The 20,917-nt window shown below is 37.7% G+C and overlaps 2 protein-coding genes across 4 annotated transcripts in view; one reads left to right on the plus strand and one right to left on the minus strand.

Moving 5' to 3' along the window:
* Positions 1 to 20,917, minus strand: part of LOC146666525 (ras-specific guanine nucleotide-releasing factor RalGPS1-like) — a 92,577-nt gene that overhangs the window by 27,194 nt on the left and 44,466 nt on the right. For both annotated transcript variants that reach the window (XM_085414629.1, XM_085414630.1), the window contains one exon: positions 20,423 to 20,549. In XM_085414629.1, the coding sequence (XP_085270755.1) occupies positions 20,423 to 20,549 (127 nt within the window). The remainder of the gene's footprint in view (positions 1 to 20,422; positions 20,550 to 20,917) is intronic.
* Positions 3,051 to 20,422, plus strand: LOC146666526 (angiopoietin-related protein 2-like). Of its 2 annotated transcripts, none has more exons than XM_085414632.1 (5): positions 3,051 to 3,344; positions 6,680 to 7,597; positions 12,406 to 12,599; positions 15,552 to 15,822; positions 19,559 to 20,422. In XM_085414632.1, the coding sequence occupies exons 2-5, from the start codon at positions 6,715 to 6,717 to the stop codon at positions 19,756 to 19,758; spliced, it is 1,548 nt and encodes a 515-aa protein (XP_085270758.1). In that variant the 5' UTR covers positions 3,051 to 3,344; positions 6,680 to 6,714; the 3' UTR covers positions 19,759 to 20,422. The 2 variants fall into 2 exon arrangements, with proteins under 2 accessions (XP_085270758.1, XP_085270757.1); XM_085414631.1 differs by having other exon boundaries at positions 3,051 to 3,227.

Here is a 20,917-nt window from a genome sequence, read left to right on the forward strand (position 1 = left end):
GTGAGATGCTTTTGGTCAAGCGATTATGGTGAAAATATCAAACAAACACATTACCTTTTCAAAGAGGTATATGTTCAGTTATTTAGCTAATACTTCCTTCTGTAGCTGATAAAACCTGAGTTCAAAGACTGTATTAAGGTTACATCCATAGAGCATGCTAAACCACCACGGTAAACAGCAAAAAAACCACGTTTTTATTAAGTAAAAGCAACAGCACAGTGGCATAGTGGTTGGAAATTTACCCCATGTAGATACCTTTCTGTTTCCCTCTCAATTATTATTCAGTGTACACAAAAAATTTTATAAATAGCCATGGCCACATTCCATTCCACTGTAGTGTCCTATACTCATGACCCAAGTGTTCCATACACAGTTACATAAATCAGTGTCAGCTTTTAGGCCACAAATATGGTTTTGTTTTTCCAAACATGCAAGCCATGTACTTTAATTCAGTACAGAAGGAAGTGATAATGTGCTAAACTTGTATGCTAACTGCCAACCATACTAAATACAACAGTACTAAAGAAAGTTCACAGTAACATTTTATTATATGATCCTAATAAATGGTAAACTGGTTGTTGAATAAATTTTAGTGAGTATAGAAATCAGAGGCAAAGTCATCGTCTAGCCCGTCAAATATTAGGAAGATTTGGGGGTTTAAATAGCTTCCTTCAAGTCTTGTATAATTAGGCAACAAACTTAGCACTGGTTTAAAAGACATAAACAAAGAAAACCTTCCTCTACTTATTCAGAAAATTGAGAGCGCCTTACAAAGTTGGGCCAATTTAGGGCTCTCTCTGTTGGGTAAAATGACATATAGGATCATTCATAGGAGGTACTGGACTCCCCATAAGATTGCAAAATTAAAACTGAGGGAATCAGATATGTGCTGGGGTGTGACAAGAGTAGAGACACACTAATACACATGCTATACGAATACCAAAAGAAATAGAATCTATGGAAAAATAATTATTGTTTCTCACTGAAATACTCGGAATACAGCCATTACAGATCCCAGTACTCTAGATATTAGGTATAGTAACAGACGACCTGAAGTTACTATTCCTTCCACCCCTGAAGTTATCGTAACTGATAGTCACATAATATCCCATAAAGTGATACAGGATATGATGTGATGCTGCTGAAAGAAAGGGGCGTTGCTGGCATGTGATGCCATGAAATGTTGATGCCTACTTTGTATATGAAAATATATAAATATACATAAATGTACCTTTTTTTTTCCTTCTGTTATCAGCTCGTTGTTAGTTGAGTGGTTTGTAGTTTTTTTCCTTTTTTTGTGTGCATCTATGTAAACATTGTTGCTATTACATGTCACCATCTTCTCAACTCCACATTTGCTCAACTAGTCTACATGTGGTTACGGGACTTGGAGAAGGTATTCAGCTGCATCCCTTTGTCCTGTAGGGGTACTTTCAGAGTGTAGGGTAGTGGGCCTGTTGTTGCAGGCTACTAAAATGGATGAGGAAGAACTATTACTAACAATTACACACCAAGTTGACAAGATGTGTGCACATGGAAGAGGATCATGGAATCTACTGGAAATACTGAGTAACACCTCAGGCAGTGTTTTAGCATTTTATCTCCTCATGTAATGACGAAAGAAATTAATAGAATGAAGCCTCAGTACTGGCTCTGAATCCTTTGCAGCTCATATCAGTGTTGGATGGAACAATCAAAAGTAGTAACTTCTTCAAGGACACGAAGAAGACAAATACAAGTCCAAACAAGAATATAATGGGTTAAAAACAATTCTCTGGGTTTCTATTTTTCTTAGTGCTACAGCCTAACCCCACTGAGATGCACTGGCTCTACATGATATCAGCTGTTCTGACATTTCAACTGTTAATATTACAGCTGCACAAAACAACCAAAACGATTAACAAATATTTGCCTATGATGTCATACTGATAGTAGAGTTTAATGCGTTTCAGCTGTGCTCAGTCTAAAAAAGCTGTGCAGCCTTGTTTCCTGTCTCACAGCAAAGCCTAGTCAAAGCATCCAGCACTCATTGGCGAATTCAAACACATTGAGTCAGTAGTTGGGCAGCTGCCACTCAGGATATAATGCTACTGTTCATAACAGATGAAGCCAATTTAAATTCAGGAAGTTGTTTTTAATGATTACATTATTTTACTACATTTCTTTGTCATGTCCATATTTGTTACCTTTCTTCAAGATAAATGTAGTGTTAAAAGCAAAAAAATGTAAAATAATAATAGGAATAATATTGCTGTTGTACCATAATGCCTCTTAGGATCTTTGCTGTCATTCTCAAACAGGACTCCACCTCCACAATGAGAAATGTTACAGCTGAAGATGCAATTCTGATACAAAGCCACTGAGAATGTCCCTGTAAAGATTTGGAAATAAACAAAAAGCACAATCAAAAGCTTCTAGAGTTTCACCAAATTAAATAAAAAACATCTCAATCAGATGTCTCTGAGGGAAAGATAAAAGTATGTCTTACAGCACAAGTTTGTGAGCATGTTGTGCAATTAAAAAAATCACTGAGTCACTGACTATTTGTTGAAAGTTTCTCACATGTTATGCAACCAGTAATTACTATGACAACATAACAAACTGTATCCAGACGCTTCCACCTCTCCTCCAGGCAAATTGTTTGAATGGACAGTCACTGCTTGGTTTTACAGATATCCCCCATTTAAAGACAGAAGGACAGAATACACTATTTTTGAAGGAGCTCTTGAAGGTTTACTATCATCTCACTCTGTGTTCTCCCTGTGCCTGCGAGGGCTTCTGCCCACAGTCCAAAGACATGCATGTTAAGTTGAATTGTTATTTGTGAATGATCTCCCAGTCAGATGGAATTCCACAATCACTGGAGAACAGTGGAAAAAGGGATGACAGCGGAGCTTGCTGAGGATAAGGAATTAAAGGGTTTTTGGAGCCTGTCTCGTGTCCCGATGATGTTTTTGCTGCAAAGGGGAGGGGAAGAAGGAGTCGCTATGCCTCACAGCTTAATTACTCCAAGCAACACTGTCTTCCTTCCATTACATATGAGACACGAAGTAGGAAGAGAAACAGATTTTGTCTGCAGAGCAGGCACGAACTTTGAGTTTGAGACTCATCCCTTCAATGCAACACATGAAATTAGAAAGGAAGGCTTTGTTGCCGCTGTACAGATCATCACATCACCACAAGTGGACCACTGTCTTTGTGAACTTTAAATCTGATTCTGACAGAAGGTAAGAAATGATATGAAGAACTTCTACTGAATAACAGAGGAAACGTGAATGACTTCTGAGGAGCTGGAGTCAAATCTTAAACAAAAGCAAGAGAGAAAGAGACATAAACAAGTGGAAGTAAGTCAGGAAATTCTCTCAATTTTCATTTTATATGCAACACACACTGAATAAGTGGCTCAACCTTATTTTACACTTAACACAGAGTTTACTTTCCCTTCTGCCTTTTTATTAACTATATGTATGTTAAAGTTATTTCCTGCTTTATTTAAAAATAATGCATTACTTCAACTCTAATACATCTCTAAAAAGTAGAGAGGTTACACAGTTCATGACATTACTTTGCATTACTCTATAATGTTTGTTTGAAATGCTTTGTCACATAACTGCTAGTTCACATTCCATATACTCCTGAGAACTGAAGACAAAAATCTTTCAGTTTAACTGTTTTGTGATTTGTGCATCCACTACAGAGGACATAAAAGAATATGCTGGGTCTCAGGCGCATATGATCACATGTGGAAAAATATTTAATAAAGGCTTGCTTTGCAGAAAGTGTGTGCAATCACTTCACATTGTGGTTCAGGGAGCCTGGAAGTCATTCAGCTTTTATACTAAAGAATTATCTTGAACCTCAAGCATTTAACTCAGACTTTCAATCCATGAACTGCCTTTAAAAATGTTTGTGTTAAATATTATAAGAAGCACTCCAAGAGCCAAGACAATTCATTCTCTGTGCAGGTTTTTACTTATAATAGTATTAAATTATTTATTACTATTAAATTATTGTTAATATTTGGTTTATTTTATTTCTTCTTTTTAACACAATTTGAGGCGTTTAAGATGTTGCATTAAATACACGTTCAAAATGCAGACTTTTGCTATTTGTCCTGTTTAAACCGACTTTAATATACTTGACATCATTTTGAGTACTTTTTTTCATTTTTATGTGAACAAAGTACAGTTGCAGAATTCATTTCATTGTTCAGTAAAATTTGCTTAGTGTTAAATTTCAAGTGAAAAAGTTTTTTCCTCATGAGTGCCTTAAACAATACTGATAATATGTGACAAGCTGTGCAAGCTATAGGCTGTAGCTTCACACTGGATGGCTGAATCCCCAAGGTTTTGAATGCCTTTAACTATCCTGATAATGTCTATTTGTGACGTCTATAAGGGTATAATGTTTATGACGATGACTTTAATTACACAAAGATTATGTAATATTGACTTGTAAATAACTGGAAACAAATAACTTTAGCTTATTATATATACTACAGTATAATTAAAGAATTTATATAAAACTAACTGGGCAGCTCATTTTCTTGCTCCTGACAATACTTGCTTTAAAGATATAACATACTTTGAGGTCAAAAAGAAAGGCACATGTGAAATACAAAGCTCAAATGTAAAGCTTCATTGGAATGCAAACTTTAATGTGATATTTAAGATCCTATTTTAACAAATTTATTTCTAAACACATATAATACAGCCGAATGATTCTGATGTCTAACACACTTAAGTGTGTTTAAACATGTCACCATTTGTGGATTTGCATGACAGACTCGGATAAGTGTCTGCTTCTGTATACATCAGCTTCTCAGTCACAATAAGTTACAATTTAAGAACTAGTTCTTTTATAAGTTGTGTGTTTTGTGCAGACAACATTGATCCAACTCTGGTTAGGTGTTTTCCACGATTAAACGACTCACAGGTCAGTGTTAAGTGGCCTAACAAACACAATAAAACAAAACAAAATAACCCCATCTCTTAAAATGGTCAGGTACAAGTACTGGGTTGAATGACAGAGGAAGCTGCCTCGCAAAACCTAATAACTCCAAAAGAGTTTTTATATTATGCTTGTAGCCAGACAGAGTGCAAAAACTATACAGCAATAAATTTATGACCACTCACATGTTGAACTTACTTGAGGTCAACTTGGCCAAGTAATAGTACTTATGGCCTCTGTTGTATGGGGGAAAAACAGCTCACCAATGTCAGAACTGACCTGGCTGAGGCGACATTTAAAAAAAGAAAATGAAAAAGATAGATGATGTAGTAACTACCATATCCTAAAGCCCAAGATAACATTGTCTTGTGTAACTGTCAGGGGAGGCTCCACTTTTCATGTTGTGTTATTGAACATTCCAAAGCTGTGACAGTATTTTTCATCACAAAAAGCAAGAGAAACAAGAAAACACAATATTCTATTATATGAGGTTGGAGCCTAGACTGGATACAGGGAACATCTTTCACTAAACTACTAAAGTGTAACTGGTCAAATATTGTTAAAATGAGCAGCAATGTTTTCACTATTTCATAATAAGCCAAAAAGGCAACTTTGAGCCTTAATATTTAGAGATACTTAAGAGATACTTAATATTTAGTGAATATCTTTTGTTCATAATGTAGACCATGAAATATGTACATGCAAAAACAGCAGGCAATGACTGAAGCTGGTTGTTGTTCTGGCGAACTTAACATATAAATACTGACTCTTATACTGATTCATCCTTATAAACCTGCTCTTTCCTCTCTGATTTTACCCTAGCATAGACTGGCTGCAAGACTTGCTGTGTAATTAAGTAGATATTAGTTGATTTGCAAGTTACCAGCCATAATTATTATTTTATTATTTTGAAAATTTTTCAAAGAGTAGTTGTATAACAGCTACCTCATCATCTTCAGAGAAAAGGTTTATTTGAAGATTTTAAGACAGGTTTCAGAACCCATCACAGTACAGAAATGGTGGTAGTGAAGGCTACAAATGATCTTCTTTTGGCCTCTGACAGTGGACTCATCTCTGTGCTTGTCCTGCTAGACTATAATGCTGACTATATATTTTATTACACGGATAAGAGCATGCTGTAGGTATTAAAAGTATTGCGTTGTAATGGGTTGAACTACATGTATCTAACAGACTTCAGTGTGGCTATGTAAATGGGAAGTCTTCTTCACACATAAAGGTTAACTATGGAGTTCCACAGGGTTCTGTGCTAGGGTCAGTTGTGTTTATATTACATACACTTCCCCTAAGCACTACAAATAGAAGGCATAATATACATTTCACTACTATGCAGATGATTACCAGATTTTTCTATCCATGAAGCCAAATAAAATACACCAATTTTGCAGGAATGTCTTAACAGCATAACGACCTGGATGACCTCTAATTTTATGCTTAAAATAACAGATAAAACTCATGTTATTGAACTCAGCCATAAAGATCTTAGAAATATGGTATCTAACTCTGGATGGCATTACCTTGCTACATTATAGGCAGCAACTTTCTGGGACAGAGCTGTGAAAATACATACACTGCCTGTATGTATATACATATGAGCTTCTGAGCACACAGAGGTGGTGATAAAGTAATTGCCTTCAACGACTAACACCAGGTCAATAACTGATGAGAGAAAACAGACCCTTGCTAAGCATCTCTGCTTCATCTCTTTCAGAAATTGTCGTAGTCTGGGAGCAGCTGAACTGTGCTATGATTCTCCCTGTGGTGGTAATGGTGAGTCTCCTGTTGCTCTCTGGACCAGAGTCAGGTCTCCAAGAAGACACTCTAGAAATTGACAACAGCAATGACATCCTAGAGAGAGAATTTATCTACGTACCAAAACGTCAAAAAAGGGCTGTTGCTGACTACAGTGCCTACCAAACAGACAAATGTTCTTATACCTTCATTGTCCCTCAGCAGAAAAACAATGGGGCAATATGTGTGAACTCCAAGGAGCCAGAGACCTTGCTGCAAAACCGTATTAATAAGCAGGAACTGGAGCTGCTCAACAGTGAGTTGCAAAAGCAGCGAAAGCAGATTGAGGCACTGCAACTGCTGATAGAGCTTGATGGGGGTGTGATTAATGAAGTCAAGCTATTGCGTAAAGAGAGCCGCAACATGAACTCCAGAGTTACTCAGCTCTACATGCAGCTGCTGCATGAGATTATTCGCAAACGAGACAATGCTCTGGAGGTGTCACAGCTGGAGACCCGTGTGCTCAACCACACAAATGAGATGGGGAGGCTAGCTGGACGGTACCAAGACCTGGATCATAAGTACCAGCATCTATCAGCCCTCGCAAGCAGCCAGAGTGCTCTCCTGGAGCAGCTTGAAGAGCAGTGTAAGCACGGAGGATACTTTTACAGAAAGGTTCAAGAGCCCAGCCGTCGTCTCCAGCCACAATCTCCTGCAATCTCCCAGCCTCCTTTACAAACACCTGAATTGTCTCCTGGTGGCTACAGACCTTTCCATCCACCCACTTACACTCGTTACACCAACTACCCCATGAATAATGAGATCCAAAATGACCAGAAAGCCAGAGCACTGCCCACAATGCCAGCCGCAACATACAGCTTCACAAATGAGCCCTCTGGTAAGTACTGGTAAGAAATGTTTGTATCTTCCTTTGAAGTCTCTAACTGAACAAACATTTGCAGTCCTGCATTCACTGAGAATATACCAACAGAGGCATATTTATTGAATAACTGAATGTTCTTTTAACAAAAATGTCAGATAGTTTAGGTTACTATAGGGTAATTTCATCTTATATTAGCCAATTTGTAGAACATCTTCTGTTCGAATGATATGCATAAAGGTTTTATGGTAGCACATTTCAACATATATAATGGTTGCTATTAAATTTTAGCATCATATAATACAGATATATATTTTTTTGAAAAATGGTCTGTCAATCCCCACTTTTGAACTTTTTTTTGCAGTCTGGGGGAATGTTTGATAATAAATATCTCAAATTCTATTACAGGTGAAAGTCAGGTCATCAATATGAATTCAATGTAATTCAATACAATTTTATTTATATAATGCCAAACTGCAATAGCAGTTGTCTCAAGATGCTTTATATTGTAAGGCAAAAACCCTACAATATTACAATCTGTAACCCAAATCACAATCTGTAATTTAAGACATCAAAAAATGTTTGGATATTGGCTAGTTAAAATGTGGGGGGGAAAAGCTGAGCATGCCTGCAACTTTCATGCTGGGTTGAGCAAAAATATCATTAGATAGTATATTCCAAATAGAACTACATACTTGAGTTTATTCTTAGTCACAACAAGAAGGAAATGCAATTTTTATTCAAATCTCATGCTGGATTGTGCAAATATCTCAAACTGTACCAACATCATTACTAGCTCAGGTAGATCAGAGCAGATCAGCTACAAACTGGAAGGTTGGTGGTTTGATCCTAGTCTGCTCCAGGCTGCATGCCAAACATCCTTGGGCAAGATACAAGATACTAACCCCATGTTGCTCTCTGATGAGGGATGTGAATATTAGAAACAGCAAAGAGAAAAGTGCTTGTGTGAATGGGTGAACGAGGGAAGTTGTGTAAAAGGCTCTGAGTGCTCAGAGTAGAAAAGCGCTTTATAAGAACCAGTCCATTTTCAAATTTCAAATTCAAATTTTTATTTGTCACGTACACAGTCATACACAGTATGATATGCAGTGAAATGCTTAGACAACTGCTCATGACCTAAAGAAAAAAAAAGGAAAAGGCTATGAATAAGATAGGAAATAAATATGAAAAATTAAAAAGTGTAAATTTAACTAGGAAGGAATAAAATATAAAAAATTAAGGTTAAAAATGAAATAACTGTACAACACAAATTATAATGAAGGGTAAATTTAACTGGGAAAGAATAAGATAAAATATATAAATTAAAGCTGAAAATAAAATAACTGTACAACAAAATACACAATACACAGTATTACACAGTATAGAACTATATAAGAATGTATGAAGAAATATAAATAAATAAATGTATACATACACACAATAACAACAGCTGTACAAGTATTAACTGGAATCTTACCATCAAAAATATAATTGCCTATACAGCAATCACTTTATAAACTGTATAAACATACAAATGTATGTATTTGAAGATGGTGGAGCAGAAAACATTCTAAAAAAATTGATGATTTGACATTAGTGTTATAATCATTTCTAGCAAAATTATCAAACTCCAATGTTTTGTTCCATTTGGAAAGGACAACCTTTTATATTTTTGTGGTACAACTACTCATATTTTCTCAATCGAGCATTAAAGCTGAATCAAAATGGCATTTTTGTCATTTTGGGGACCACAAATTTAATGTTAAAAAGCATTCTACATGATTGTTTTACAGTATTGTGCAATTTAATTATTTAACATTCAGAAATCCTAAATAGAAATCTTCCTCACCCCCCTATATAAAAAAAACATCATTTCATGAACAGTGTGATAGTGACCCTTTGCTTTCTGTAATGTTAGAAGCACTCACATCATCCTAAGATAAAGCACAGAGACTCTGGACTTTTACATAATGATATTATATTGAACTTTCCACAGGACTGAATATTTAAAATATATATTATTCTTTCTGCTAACTCTGGTATGAATGACTGAATATATTTTAGTAAATAACACACTATTAGCAAAACACAGTGTGAAAGAATTCTAGATTAAAATTTTTAGTTCAACATACAAGTGAAGATGTTTGACCTTCATCAGGTTATAGTTAATGCTATCAGAGGAAAATATCATGTTCTCTTCGTGCACCTAACTACATTCAGTGTTAAAAGCAGAAGTTGTGCAGGTCTGAGATCAGCACCACCTTAAACACCAAAATGAATTACTGTTTATGCTCTTATATAGTGACACCAGTTACATAGATCGTGAATCCCTTTGACTTTTTGACTTTAACTTTATCAATAATACAGCTGCAGTTTTCACTGACAGTGTTTCATAAGGTACTTTAGCCTTTGTACTTTTTTCATCAGTTAATTTTGGAGTTACTATAAAGGACGGATATATAGGATGATTTGTCTGTTGTCACTGGGTGGTGCTGAGGTCTGAATCTGAGGGCAGCTCCTGTAATCACAAAGAACAGAATCATCACACACCGTGAAATTTGAAGTTTATCCCTCAAATATTAAATAAAACAAAGCCTTATATCCAGATTATCCAGTATCATTTTTATATTTAAGTTGTTTGCGCTTTTTAAAAGGAGACCTGCAAAGATGAGATGAGCAGGTTTCCAGTCCTGGTCACCTGCAAGAAAATAGAGAAACATATAGAGGTATGCAGTTTTTAAGCTGCTGCCTGAGCACTGGACAACATATATTAACGCTCTCTATATTATTTCTCTCAAAGGATGCAAGATGTACATTCAGGATTAATTCAGATAATTTTTTAACCTCAATATTTGAAACAAACTCTGTAAAAAAAAAAATCTATAAATAAATATATAGAGTTGTGCTGAAAAATTAGCTTTTTTAAAAATGTGGTATTCCTGTTCTGTTTCTCATATAAACTGTTTCAGTGCCTCATCTTCAGCTACTGGTCTGAACATCCTTCAATTAAGTGTGACCTTCAGGTTCAGAGGGTAAATTTATTCGTGTGCACAGATTTAGCTACTAAACATGGCTTTCCCCAACAGCTGATTGCTCATCTTAGCTGGCTAGCTAAGGACATTGATTACAGATTAGCTTACAAACACATTTAACTTACTGAAAAAGTGTGCCAGGGCCTTGGGTCCTTCTCTTAGTTAGTCCAGGTTATTCCAGAACACCTCACGACGTCAGTTTAAAATATTCAATTGTGGTTATGGAAAATCAACACTGAATCTCCTCACAGCATTCCCGTCTATCTGCCATTCCCAAACAGAGATACGCAAGTTTCTCCAAGAAAGCAGCTACCATCAAAGCTATCATGATGATGTTACACCCCAAATTCACATCATGTAGTTGGTAATTAGAATAGAACTTATGAGAAAAAAATGCTTCAATACAAATCGGTGATGAAGACTACTAATAATGGCAGAACGCATCTTTGGGAAAAACTTTTTTTTTTTTTTTTTTAAGAATAGTCCCATCCACTAATATGGAGGCCAGGGGGATAACAGACAAATTTTGGCTTCATTGTTGGGGAGATGTTAGGTTGATCACATTTTCTATGGTCAATGGTTTATATACAAGTTACGATGCTGTGTAAAATGTAAAGAAAAAAAATGTAATGTGTGTAATATGACTTCTTCTTTTAATACTCTCTAAAGTGTATGGGAACTAAAGAAATCAGTTGCTGTAATTTTAAAGAAGAATGTTTCCCATTCTCACTTAATGTAGGACTTCATTTCATAATATGCTAAATGTTTTAGTGGGTGACAGATCTAAACTGCATTTGACTGAGCAAATCTTACCTCTCATTGATTTTCAGATACAGCCACCCTACTCTACTCAGTGTTTATTCCCAACTGACAATTTTCTGCAGTTATTTTCCCCTCTCTTCTTTTGCCCCCAATGGATGACAGGAGTTGCCCTACCTAAAGTGAGTTCTGTTGGAGGGTGAATCCCGTGTAAAAGTAAGGGTTTTCCTCTGGCCATTACCAGTAGGCGGTAGGTGAAGTGTCTTGCCCAAGGACACAACAACCAAGACAGACAGAGCTGGCAACCTTCCAGTTACAAGATGAGCTTCCCAATCCCATGAACCACGGTTGCCACGGGTTCTCCAGCTTCAGCCCACAGTCCAAAGACATGTAGTTAGTGGGGTTAGGTTAATTGATAATTGTAAATTGACCATAGTTGTAAATGTAAATACTTGTCTATGTGTTAGCTCTGCAACAGACTGGCGATCTGTTCAGGGTGTATCCTGCTTCTCGCCCTAAGACAGCTCAGATAGGTCCCAGCCACCCTGTGACTCTGAATTGGATAAGCAGAAGAGAATGGATGGATGGTTGACAAGTGGTTGCTCATAGATCACTGGCTCTTTTAGGTTCTGTCTTTAATAGAATAAAGAGAATTCCACTAATTTTGTGTAATACCTTCTATCATTCCACAGAGGGAAAAAAGTGAGATATAATTAAGAATAGCTGTGTTCCCATGTGTGCGCTGTGACTACAAAGAAGGTTTTGCCCACAGTACTGTTTATTCTTGCCAGCAGCAAACAGACTGGAAAGTATTTGTCATATTTCGTAGAGACAACACGTGATCAGGAGTGACTCACTTTTCCAGGAACCCTCCATCTGTATATTTTTCTATTGCACTTCATGTCTCCATGTGTGTTGTGTGCACAGGTTGTTAAAACTATAATAATGATGAAGCCAGCATGTCACTAAAAATGAGCCTATGATGATCACACACCAGATGCAATTGTATTACCCTTCATTCTCTGCCTTCTACAGGACATTTCAGAGATTGTCTGGAGGCTCTGGAGAGTGGATATACCACCAGTGGAATGTACCTCTTAAAACCAGACAAAAGCAATCAACTTATGCAGGTCTGGTGTGACCAGAGACAAGACCCTGGTGGCTGGATCGTTATTCAGAGACGTCAGGATGGCTCTGTCAACTTTTTTAGGAACTGGGACACTTACAAGGTAATAAGTTATAGTAGCACCCAAGATTGTACTTATGAGGTTGTATGTGCTGTCTAGATACACTGAAGATACTACAAATCAAAACTGTTAGCCGCAAATGCATTAAATATCGATGGAGCATTGCATTTTAGTAATTGAAACCTCAGTCTTTCTTAAAATGGGAAATAAATGCAGAACTATAGTAGTGCTGTTGCTAATGTAAAGAATGTCTGCCCAACACCATATACAGGGAGTGCAGAATTATTAGGCAAGTTGTATTTTTGAGGAATAATTTTATTATTGAACAACAACCATGTTCTCAATGAACCCAAAAAACTCATTAATATCAAAGCTGAATGTTTTTGGAAGTAGTTTTTAGTTTGTTTTTAGTTTTAGCTATTTTAGGGGGATATCTGTGTGTGCAGGTGACTATTACTGTGCATAATTATTAGGCAACTTAACAAAAAACAAATATATACCCATTTCAATTATTTATTTTTACCAGTGAAACCAATATAACATCTCCACATTCACAAATATACATTTCTGGCGTTCAAAAACAAAACAAAAACAAATCAGCGACCAATATAGCCACCTTTCTTTGCAAGGACACTCAAAAGCCTGCCATCCATGGATTCTGTCAGTGTTTTGATCTGTTCACCATCAACATTGCGTGCAGCAGCAACCACAGCCTCCCAGACACTGTTCAGAGAGGTGTACTGTTTTCCCTCCTTGTAAATCTCACATTTGATGATGGACCACAGGTTCTCAATGGGGTTCAGATCAGGTGAACAAGGTGGCCATGTCATTAGTTTTTCTTCTTTTATACCCTTTCTTGCCAGCCACGCTGTGGAGTACTTGGACGCGTGTGATGGAGCATTGTCCTGCATGAAAATCATGTTTTTCTTGAAGGATGCAGACTTCTTCCTGTACCACTGCTTGAAGAAGGTGTCTTCCAGAAACTGGCAGTAGGACTGGGAGTTGAACTTGACTCCATCCTCAACCCGAAAAGGCTCCACAAGCTCATCTTTGATGATACCAGCCCAAACCAGTACTCCACCTCCACCTTGCTGGCGTCTGAGTCGGACTGGAGCTCTCTGCCCTTTACAAATCCAGCCACGGGCCCATCCATCTGGCCCATCAAGACTCACTCTCATTTCATCAGTCCATAAAACCTTAGAAAAATCAGTCTTGAGATATTTCTTGGCCCAGTCTTGACGTTTCAGCTTGTGTGTCTTGTTCAGTGGTGGTCGTCTTTCAGCCTTTCTTACCTTGGCCATGTCTCTGAGTATTGCACACCTTGTGCTTTTGGGCACTCCAGTGATGTTGCAGCTCTGAAATATGGCCAAACTGGTGGCAAGTGGCATCTTGGCAGCTGCACGCTTGACTTTTCTCAGTTCATGGGCAGTTATTTGGCGCCTTGGTTTTTCCACACGCTTCTTGCGACCCTGTTGACTATTTTGAATGAAACGCTTGATTGTTCGATGATCACGCTTCAGAAGCTTTGCAATTTTGAGACTGCTGCATCCCTCTGCAAGATATCTCACTATTTTTGACTTTTCTGAGCCTGTCAAGTCCTTCTTTTGACCCATTTTGCCAAAGGAAAGGACGTTGCCTAACAATTATGCACACCTGATATAGGGTGTTGATGTCATTAGACCACACCCCTTCTCATTACAGAGATGCACATCACCTAATATGCTTAATTGGTAGTAGGCTTTCGAGCCTATACAGCTTGGAGTAAGACAACATGCATGAAGAGGATGATGTGGACAAAATACTCATTTGCCTAATAATTCTGCACTCCCTGTATGAGTCTGGGTATTCTTAGTGTATAATTAAAAATAAACATGTAGAGAAAAAAGTAGCTCTCAGCTGAACTCCACTTTATAAATCACTGTGTTCTGAGATTAAGGATAATCTGACTCTAACTGTTCATATAGTCAGCAGTCAGATACAAAACATTTTTCAGAGGAATCTCATTTTTGGCAGTGTAGCATGCAGCAACTAGCTTGAGAGGGAAGGGCAGGGGGTTTATAGCTTTTTGTAATAAATAAAAATTTTCAGTAATGTTATGCAACGCTTGCATTGTGTGACATTTGAGAGAACTCATAACATATTATTAAACTGAGATTCAAGGGTCACACCTAAAATTGGACTTTAAGAAAACAAGCTGTTAGGCAAACCCATCTCATTGTGTAACATGACTAATTGTAAGAAAAACTCAGTAAAATGAAATACAGTATATGAGATCACAACAGCAGAGAAGAAATCAGTTCCAGTGGTCTCAAAATTCTCAGTGTTGCTGCCAACACAGTGATCCAAAAATGTTATAAGCATGCTGTGTTTCCATGTAGTCATGAATGGTGCTCGATAATAGACAAATATAAATGCATAAGGTAGAAGCCCTTATTGCCAAACATCTTGTGACCTAAAGTCATCTTGTGACCTAAAGTCAGCCGAGTTCTCTTCTCAGTCTCAAGATAAAGGGTGATCGTGGCTCAAGAGTTGGGAGTTCGCCTTGTAATCGGAAGGTTGCCGGTTCGAGCCCCGGCTTGGACAGTCTCGGTCGTTGTGTCCTTGGGCAAGACACTTCACCCCCTGGTGGTGGTCAGAGGGCCCGGTGGCGCCAGTGTCCGGCAGCCTTGCCTCTGTCAGTGTGCCCCAGGGTGGCTGTGGCTACAATGTAGCTTGCCATCACCAGTGTGTGAATGTGTGTGTGAATGGGTGGATGACTGGATGTGTAAAGAGCTTTGGGGTCCTTAGGGACTAGAAAAGCGCTATACAAATACAGGCCATTTACCATTTACTATTTCCAAGCCAACAATTCCTCTAATGCAACATTGATGAGTCAACAAAGCACTTTTTTTAGATGCTCACAGTTGGAGAGAAGAGGCCTCTCTTCTGACTTAATCCATGTTCTCGTTCATGTACTTTATACCTGATCAATTCAGTGTCTCTCTCCTTCCACAGCAAGGTTTTGGAAACATTGATGGTGAATACTGGTTGGGCCTAGACAACATCTTTTGGCTGACAAACCAGGGCATCTACAAGCTTTTAGTGACGCTGGAAGACTGGACTGGACGGAAGACCTTTGCAGAATATGCTAGCTTTCGTGTAGAGTCAGAAGCTGATTTCTACAGGCTACGACTGGGCCGATACCACGGCAATGCTGGAGACTCTCTAACCTGGCACAATGGAAAGCACTTTACCACACTGGATAGGGACCATGATGTCTACGCAGGTAAGTGGGTTCCCGTAAAAGACAAGGTGATCACACCTTCTGGTAGATTTCTCTTTCACACACTCTACAGTTGTTATTAGTAGTTACTAACATCTCTTAATAGTTTCTACACTCTTGTAGATTGGTTTGCAGGGACATTCACTTATCCAAAACTACTGGATACAACAATTGCTTTTTGCTTATTGCTTTGTTATACACTTCAATTAGGATCTGATCTCTCTTTCCCCAAACCACAGGCTTGTCTTGTGTACACAATTTTTCTATGGTGGTATTTCTAGAACAGGAATTTCAGACCTGTACCTCTTTTTCCCATCTCCAGAGCCTCTCTGTGAGAAAAAAAGGAATATGAAAATTAATGAATATGAAAGATGTCATTTTATGGACTTCCAGTGTCATGTACAAAATTTTAAATGGGAAGCCCAACATGGCAGTCTTAAAGAAAGCGACACTCTACTTACAATTCAAGGAAAGTTGAAGGAAGCTGTGACTGTGTGGAAAGACCCTGTTGAATTCCTCATTAAGTTATGTGAAGATGTAAAAAAAAAGGAGGAACTCACAGCAGAGTTTAACCGGAAAGTACAAGAAAATGCGCATCATATGGAAGTAACTGAAAAACAAATTGGAGAAATAGAGGGGGACGTGGACGGAGCGGTGGAATGTTCTCTCACGGCTTCTCAGAAGCCAAATATAAAGATGAGCAAAATGTCTGACCTCGAAGATGGTTCCTGATGTAATATGATCACGATATTCCAGAGGTTGCAGATTGCACTGCCACTGTAACTTTTGTTGAAAATCTAATTAAGTCAGAGCTGGCTGAAAACAGCATGCTAAACTGAGAGTGAGACCTAGGAATAGAACGAGTACAAGGGGTCCTCGCACAGGGCCTCCAAGCACACCTCCTTGCTCTGTAGTGGTCCAGTTTATTCGATATTGTCAGGGTTCCTGGGTCGTTGACCCAGTGCTTTCAGTTTTGACACGTTCAGTTTATTCTTCACACTCATGGTTTTCACTTCCTGTTTTCTGTGCCAGCATGTTGCCTTTGTATTGTGTTCCACTGATTTCCATGTATCATTAGTAGGGCTGCCACAAACGATTATTTTGATAGTCGACTAGTCACCGATTATTTTTGCGATTAGTCGACTAATCAGATCATGCATCCATTGGACGTAAAACGTACAGCTTATTGCACCAGCATGCATCTGCTCTTATATAACTATCATTTAACAAGTGTTTAAGGTATGTGCTAACTAAAAATAAAGACAAGATGATAGTTTATTAAATTTTAATGAAATTTGCAGATTGTTTCGGTGAAGTTTAATAAACTCCTTGCTATCTAAAATATAACAGGACACTGGAGTATATTCTCGAGTATCTCACACTTCTGATAATCAGTTGTCTGCTTGACGTTTATTCAGCTGTGTAAAAACTATAACTTTAATCTCTACCAAACTGATTTACTCAGGAACAAATAAAATACTAAAAAAAGCCAAACAATAAAATTTTTAAGTTATCTAAGTGACTTATGTATGTTTAACCCGAGTAGCGAAAGACTGCGGTGGGTTTGAAAATGATTTGCCGGGAGTCTGGTGTTCTCACGGGCTCTAGTGAGCCTTGCCCCCAGCTAACTATCGAGCTAGTGGGTAACAGACGTCTCCGAAAACGTCGGAGCGCTTTTGAAAATATGTGGTGTCTTGATAAACTGAGCAGATATTTGAGGTTTACACAGCCACATTCTCACCTGAAAATATGTTAAACGTTTATTTTGTGACCCAGAAAGAATAATAAGAGTAATATTAAAACTAACTAGCTGCCGCCATTGTTGGAAACTGAGCTGGGCTGCGCTATGAATTCTGGGACAGAGCTGCTACTTCTTCTTCTTCGGGGTTTTAACAGCAGCTGGCATCCTTGTACATGCAGTGCTGCCATCTTCTGTTTCAGTCCGTTATTACACTCTTAAATCCTGCTACTTATTCCTGCGTCTTTTGTGATCTTACAAAGCTTCAAACGACGCGTTGACTATTAAATCAGTCGTCGACGATTTTGATAGTCGACGTAATCGTGACTAGTCGACTAATCGTGGCAGCCCTAATCATTAGTCAGACTAAGTTCAGCTATGTACTCACCAGTTTCTAATCACTCATCATCCAGCGTGTATTTAAGTCCTCAGTTTCCACCAGTTCATTGTTGTGTCATTGTAGATGTTATGTTGTCGTTCCCGCCTGTGTTCAGTTGTTCAGCCAGCCATTCAGTCTTTCAGTCAGTCAGTCCTTTTGTTCCTGCGCTGTTCGTTCATTCGCTCCAATAAAATATCATCATCCTGCATCGTGAGTCCTGCGTTTGGGTCATCTCTTCTTCGCCTCCACACACAACCTCTGACAGATATGTAGTCAAAGAATAGAATCCTCCATGCAGCTCAGACTAAGAAGATAATGGTCCAAAAGTGGTTGTATCTTGATCATGATACACACAAAAAGCCACCTACAACTTGGATGGTATCCAAAGAAGGTATCCTGCTCCCTTTGGACTTTGGCAGCCGAATTATATGACTTAAAATTAATATTCTCCCCAAATTATTCTTTTCTTTTCTCAGTATTACCCATAAACAGAAATAAACCTAAACACCAATGTAGAGCCTGGAATAAAAATATCTCACAATTCATTTGGAATAATAAGAAACCCAAAGTGAAATTCTCTACCCTGTTTCTGAGGAGATGGGGGTAAGGCTCTGCCTTTATTACTTACTTTCTCAGTTACTGTCACTTTATGTTTGTGTAATCCATATTATGTAGCCAATTAATGTAGCCAACCATTACAGTCAATGTCTGTTTGTGTTGATAAAGAAATTAAGGCATCCAAGCAATGGGTAAATATGGGAAGAAAAACCTGTTAACTTTAGGATGAGGCAAAATTGTTTAGGCGGCCAACATATAAATCTGACTTTGCACCAGCAGTACAAGACAGCAGGTTCTACCAGTGGTTTTCTTTAGAGATTACCTCCATATATGTAAGCTCCTTAAACACTGGGAACTGCGATTTTAAAACCTTATTTCAAACATACCGCTTGAAAATAACTGGAATTTTATAGATATTCAAAGAACGATGGGAAAAGGAACTGGATATTGGTAATCTGTCTGGAAAGTACAGCCATCATCTAGAAATTCCTGGACTTACAAAGACTTTTGTTGGAAAAACATAAATTGCTTCTTTATAATCTAATTTTATAATCTAAAAAAAACATCTAAACATATTCTGGTCTTGTATCTATTCAAACTTTTTTGAATGAAGTATCAGTAATCCAATGTCTTGGATTTTAACTTTTTGTGCAATAATCATTATTAAATTTTAATCTGTCGATAATTGTCCCATGATCACTTGTTTCTTCTTTTCCTGTGTATGTGTTCCTGTTTTTCTGTTCACAATTTGAAAAAAAGAAATATTTTAATTTTTACTTTAATTGTGGTGGAAGGAATTGAAATATACACACAAATGGCTCATCTTTAGATCTTCAAGCTATGGATTCCAAATGGAGGAAAACCAAGAACTTAATAGTGCAGGGAATCATCAGTTTTCTTTCAACGCTAATGCTGCAGTCTTTCTCGTATATCAGGTCTACTGATGGACAAAATTGAAACTGTCTTAATTGTCTTTATCATATTTAAAGCCGTTAGGCTACTAGCTGTTTTATTTAGTGTACATACCAATTGGTCTTATTTGCTTGTGTTATTTGTGTTTCCAGGGAATTGTGCCCACTATCAGAAGGGAGGATGGTGGTATAATGCCTGTGCTCATTCCAATCTGAACGGTGTGTGGTACAAAGGTGGGCATTACCGCAGCCGCTATCAGGATGGGGTCTACTGGGCTGAGTTCAGAGGAGGAGCTTATTCTCTGAAAAAAGTGACCATGATGATAAGACCCAATGGAAATACCTTCCAATAATTGCTCAGTATGTTGAAACTTATATTTAACAAGATGTTTCCACCAAAGGGATTCTGTATCACAAGACCAGGCACCATTGGTTGATTTTCAAAGCTTCTTTTGGTTGTTATACATTCACAATGCCAAGACGTGGCAGAACTTGTTCATTTCATTTGTCCTACATGTAATGCTTTTATTCATGTTCTTGTGCTCATAAAGTTATACTGCACACAAATAAAAAGATTACAACCTTGCATGTAATGAATGTAAGATGATGCCTGCATTCCTTTCTCAATGCAGGCTGTTAACGATGTAGTGTTTAAAGGCTTTTTTCCCCATCAGAACAAAATCCACAGTTACATATCAGTGAAAAAGAACCAAGAAATTGACATCCAGAAATGTTAATTTCTTGATTGCTGGCAAAAAAAACTTGTACTTCTCAATATTCATGGAATTTGTAATACTCGTTAAGTATAAAAAAATATGTGCTCTTTGACATAATGTTTTCTTTGATTCTTCCGATGTGCCTAGCGGAATTTGAACTGTTTTGAACAAAAAGAAAAAGTATACATATAAGTCTGGAATGGAGGCCGGGCTTGGAAATCTAAAACTTACTTAAAAGAAAATAAAAGAATCTAAAGCAGATTGTGTTAAACTAATGCTGAGACACAGATAGCAGACTCACCAAGGTAAGGAATACAGGGCACCATCTTCAGGGAGCGAATATATTCCCTCATGCGGGTGTAATTCTCTTCCTTGGATGTCAGATAGTTTAGCTTCTCAAACGTGGCCTTGTCTTTCCGACTGATCAGCTACAACAGACAGGAAACAATAACACATACATAATTTTCTATTTTCATGTAGAACCTTTTACTTAAGTGGGAACAGAAGCATTGACAGACTGGAGTGCTTTCTAAAGACCAACAGGTTTATTGATATTATGAACTCAGTTGTTTCTATTGGTCATCCTGACTGATCCAGACACATATGACAAAATCTGGCTTTTTTAATGTCAAAATGAGACCCAAACATTTTCCCAAGCACAAAGTCAATTTTTTGGCAGTAATACTCGATATCAACATTACAAAAAAAATTTTGGTGAAGAGAAAAATGACATTCTTTTGTAAGGCAATTGTCCAGCTGTTCTAATCAAGGTATGCAGAAGAGCTCTGAGCTCAGA

This window comes from Rhamphochromis longiceps, linkage group LG7 (assembly GCF_057381845.1).
Source record: "Rhamphochromis longiceps isolate RC_006_pf linkage group LG7, R_longiceps_female_GT1.1, whole genome shotgun sequence".
In the NCBI taxonomy this organism is placed as follows: Eukaryota; Metazoa; Chordata; class Actinopteri; order Cichliformes; family Cichlidae; genus Rhamphochromis; species Rhamphochromis longiceps.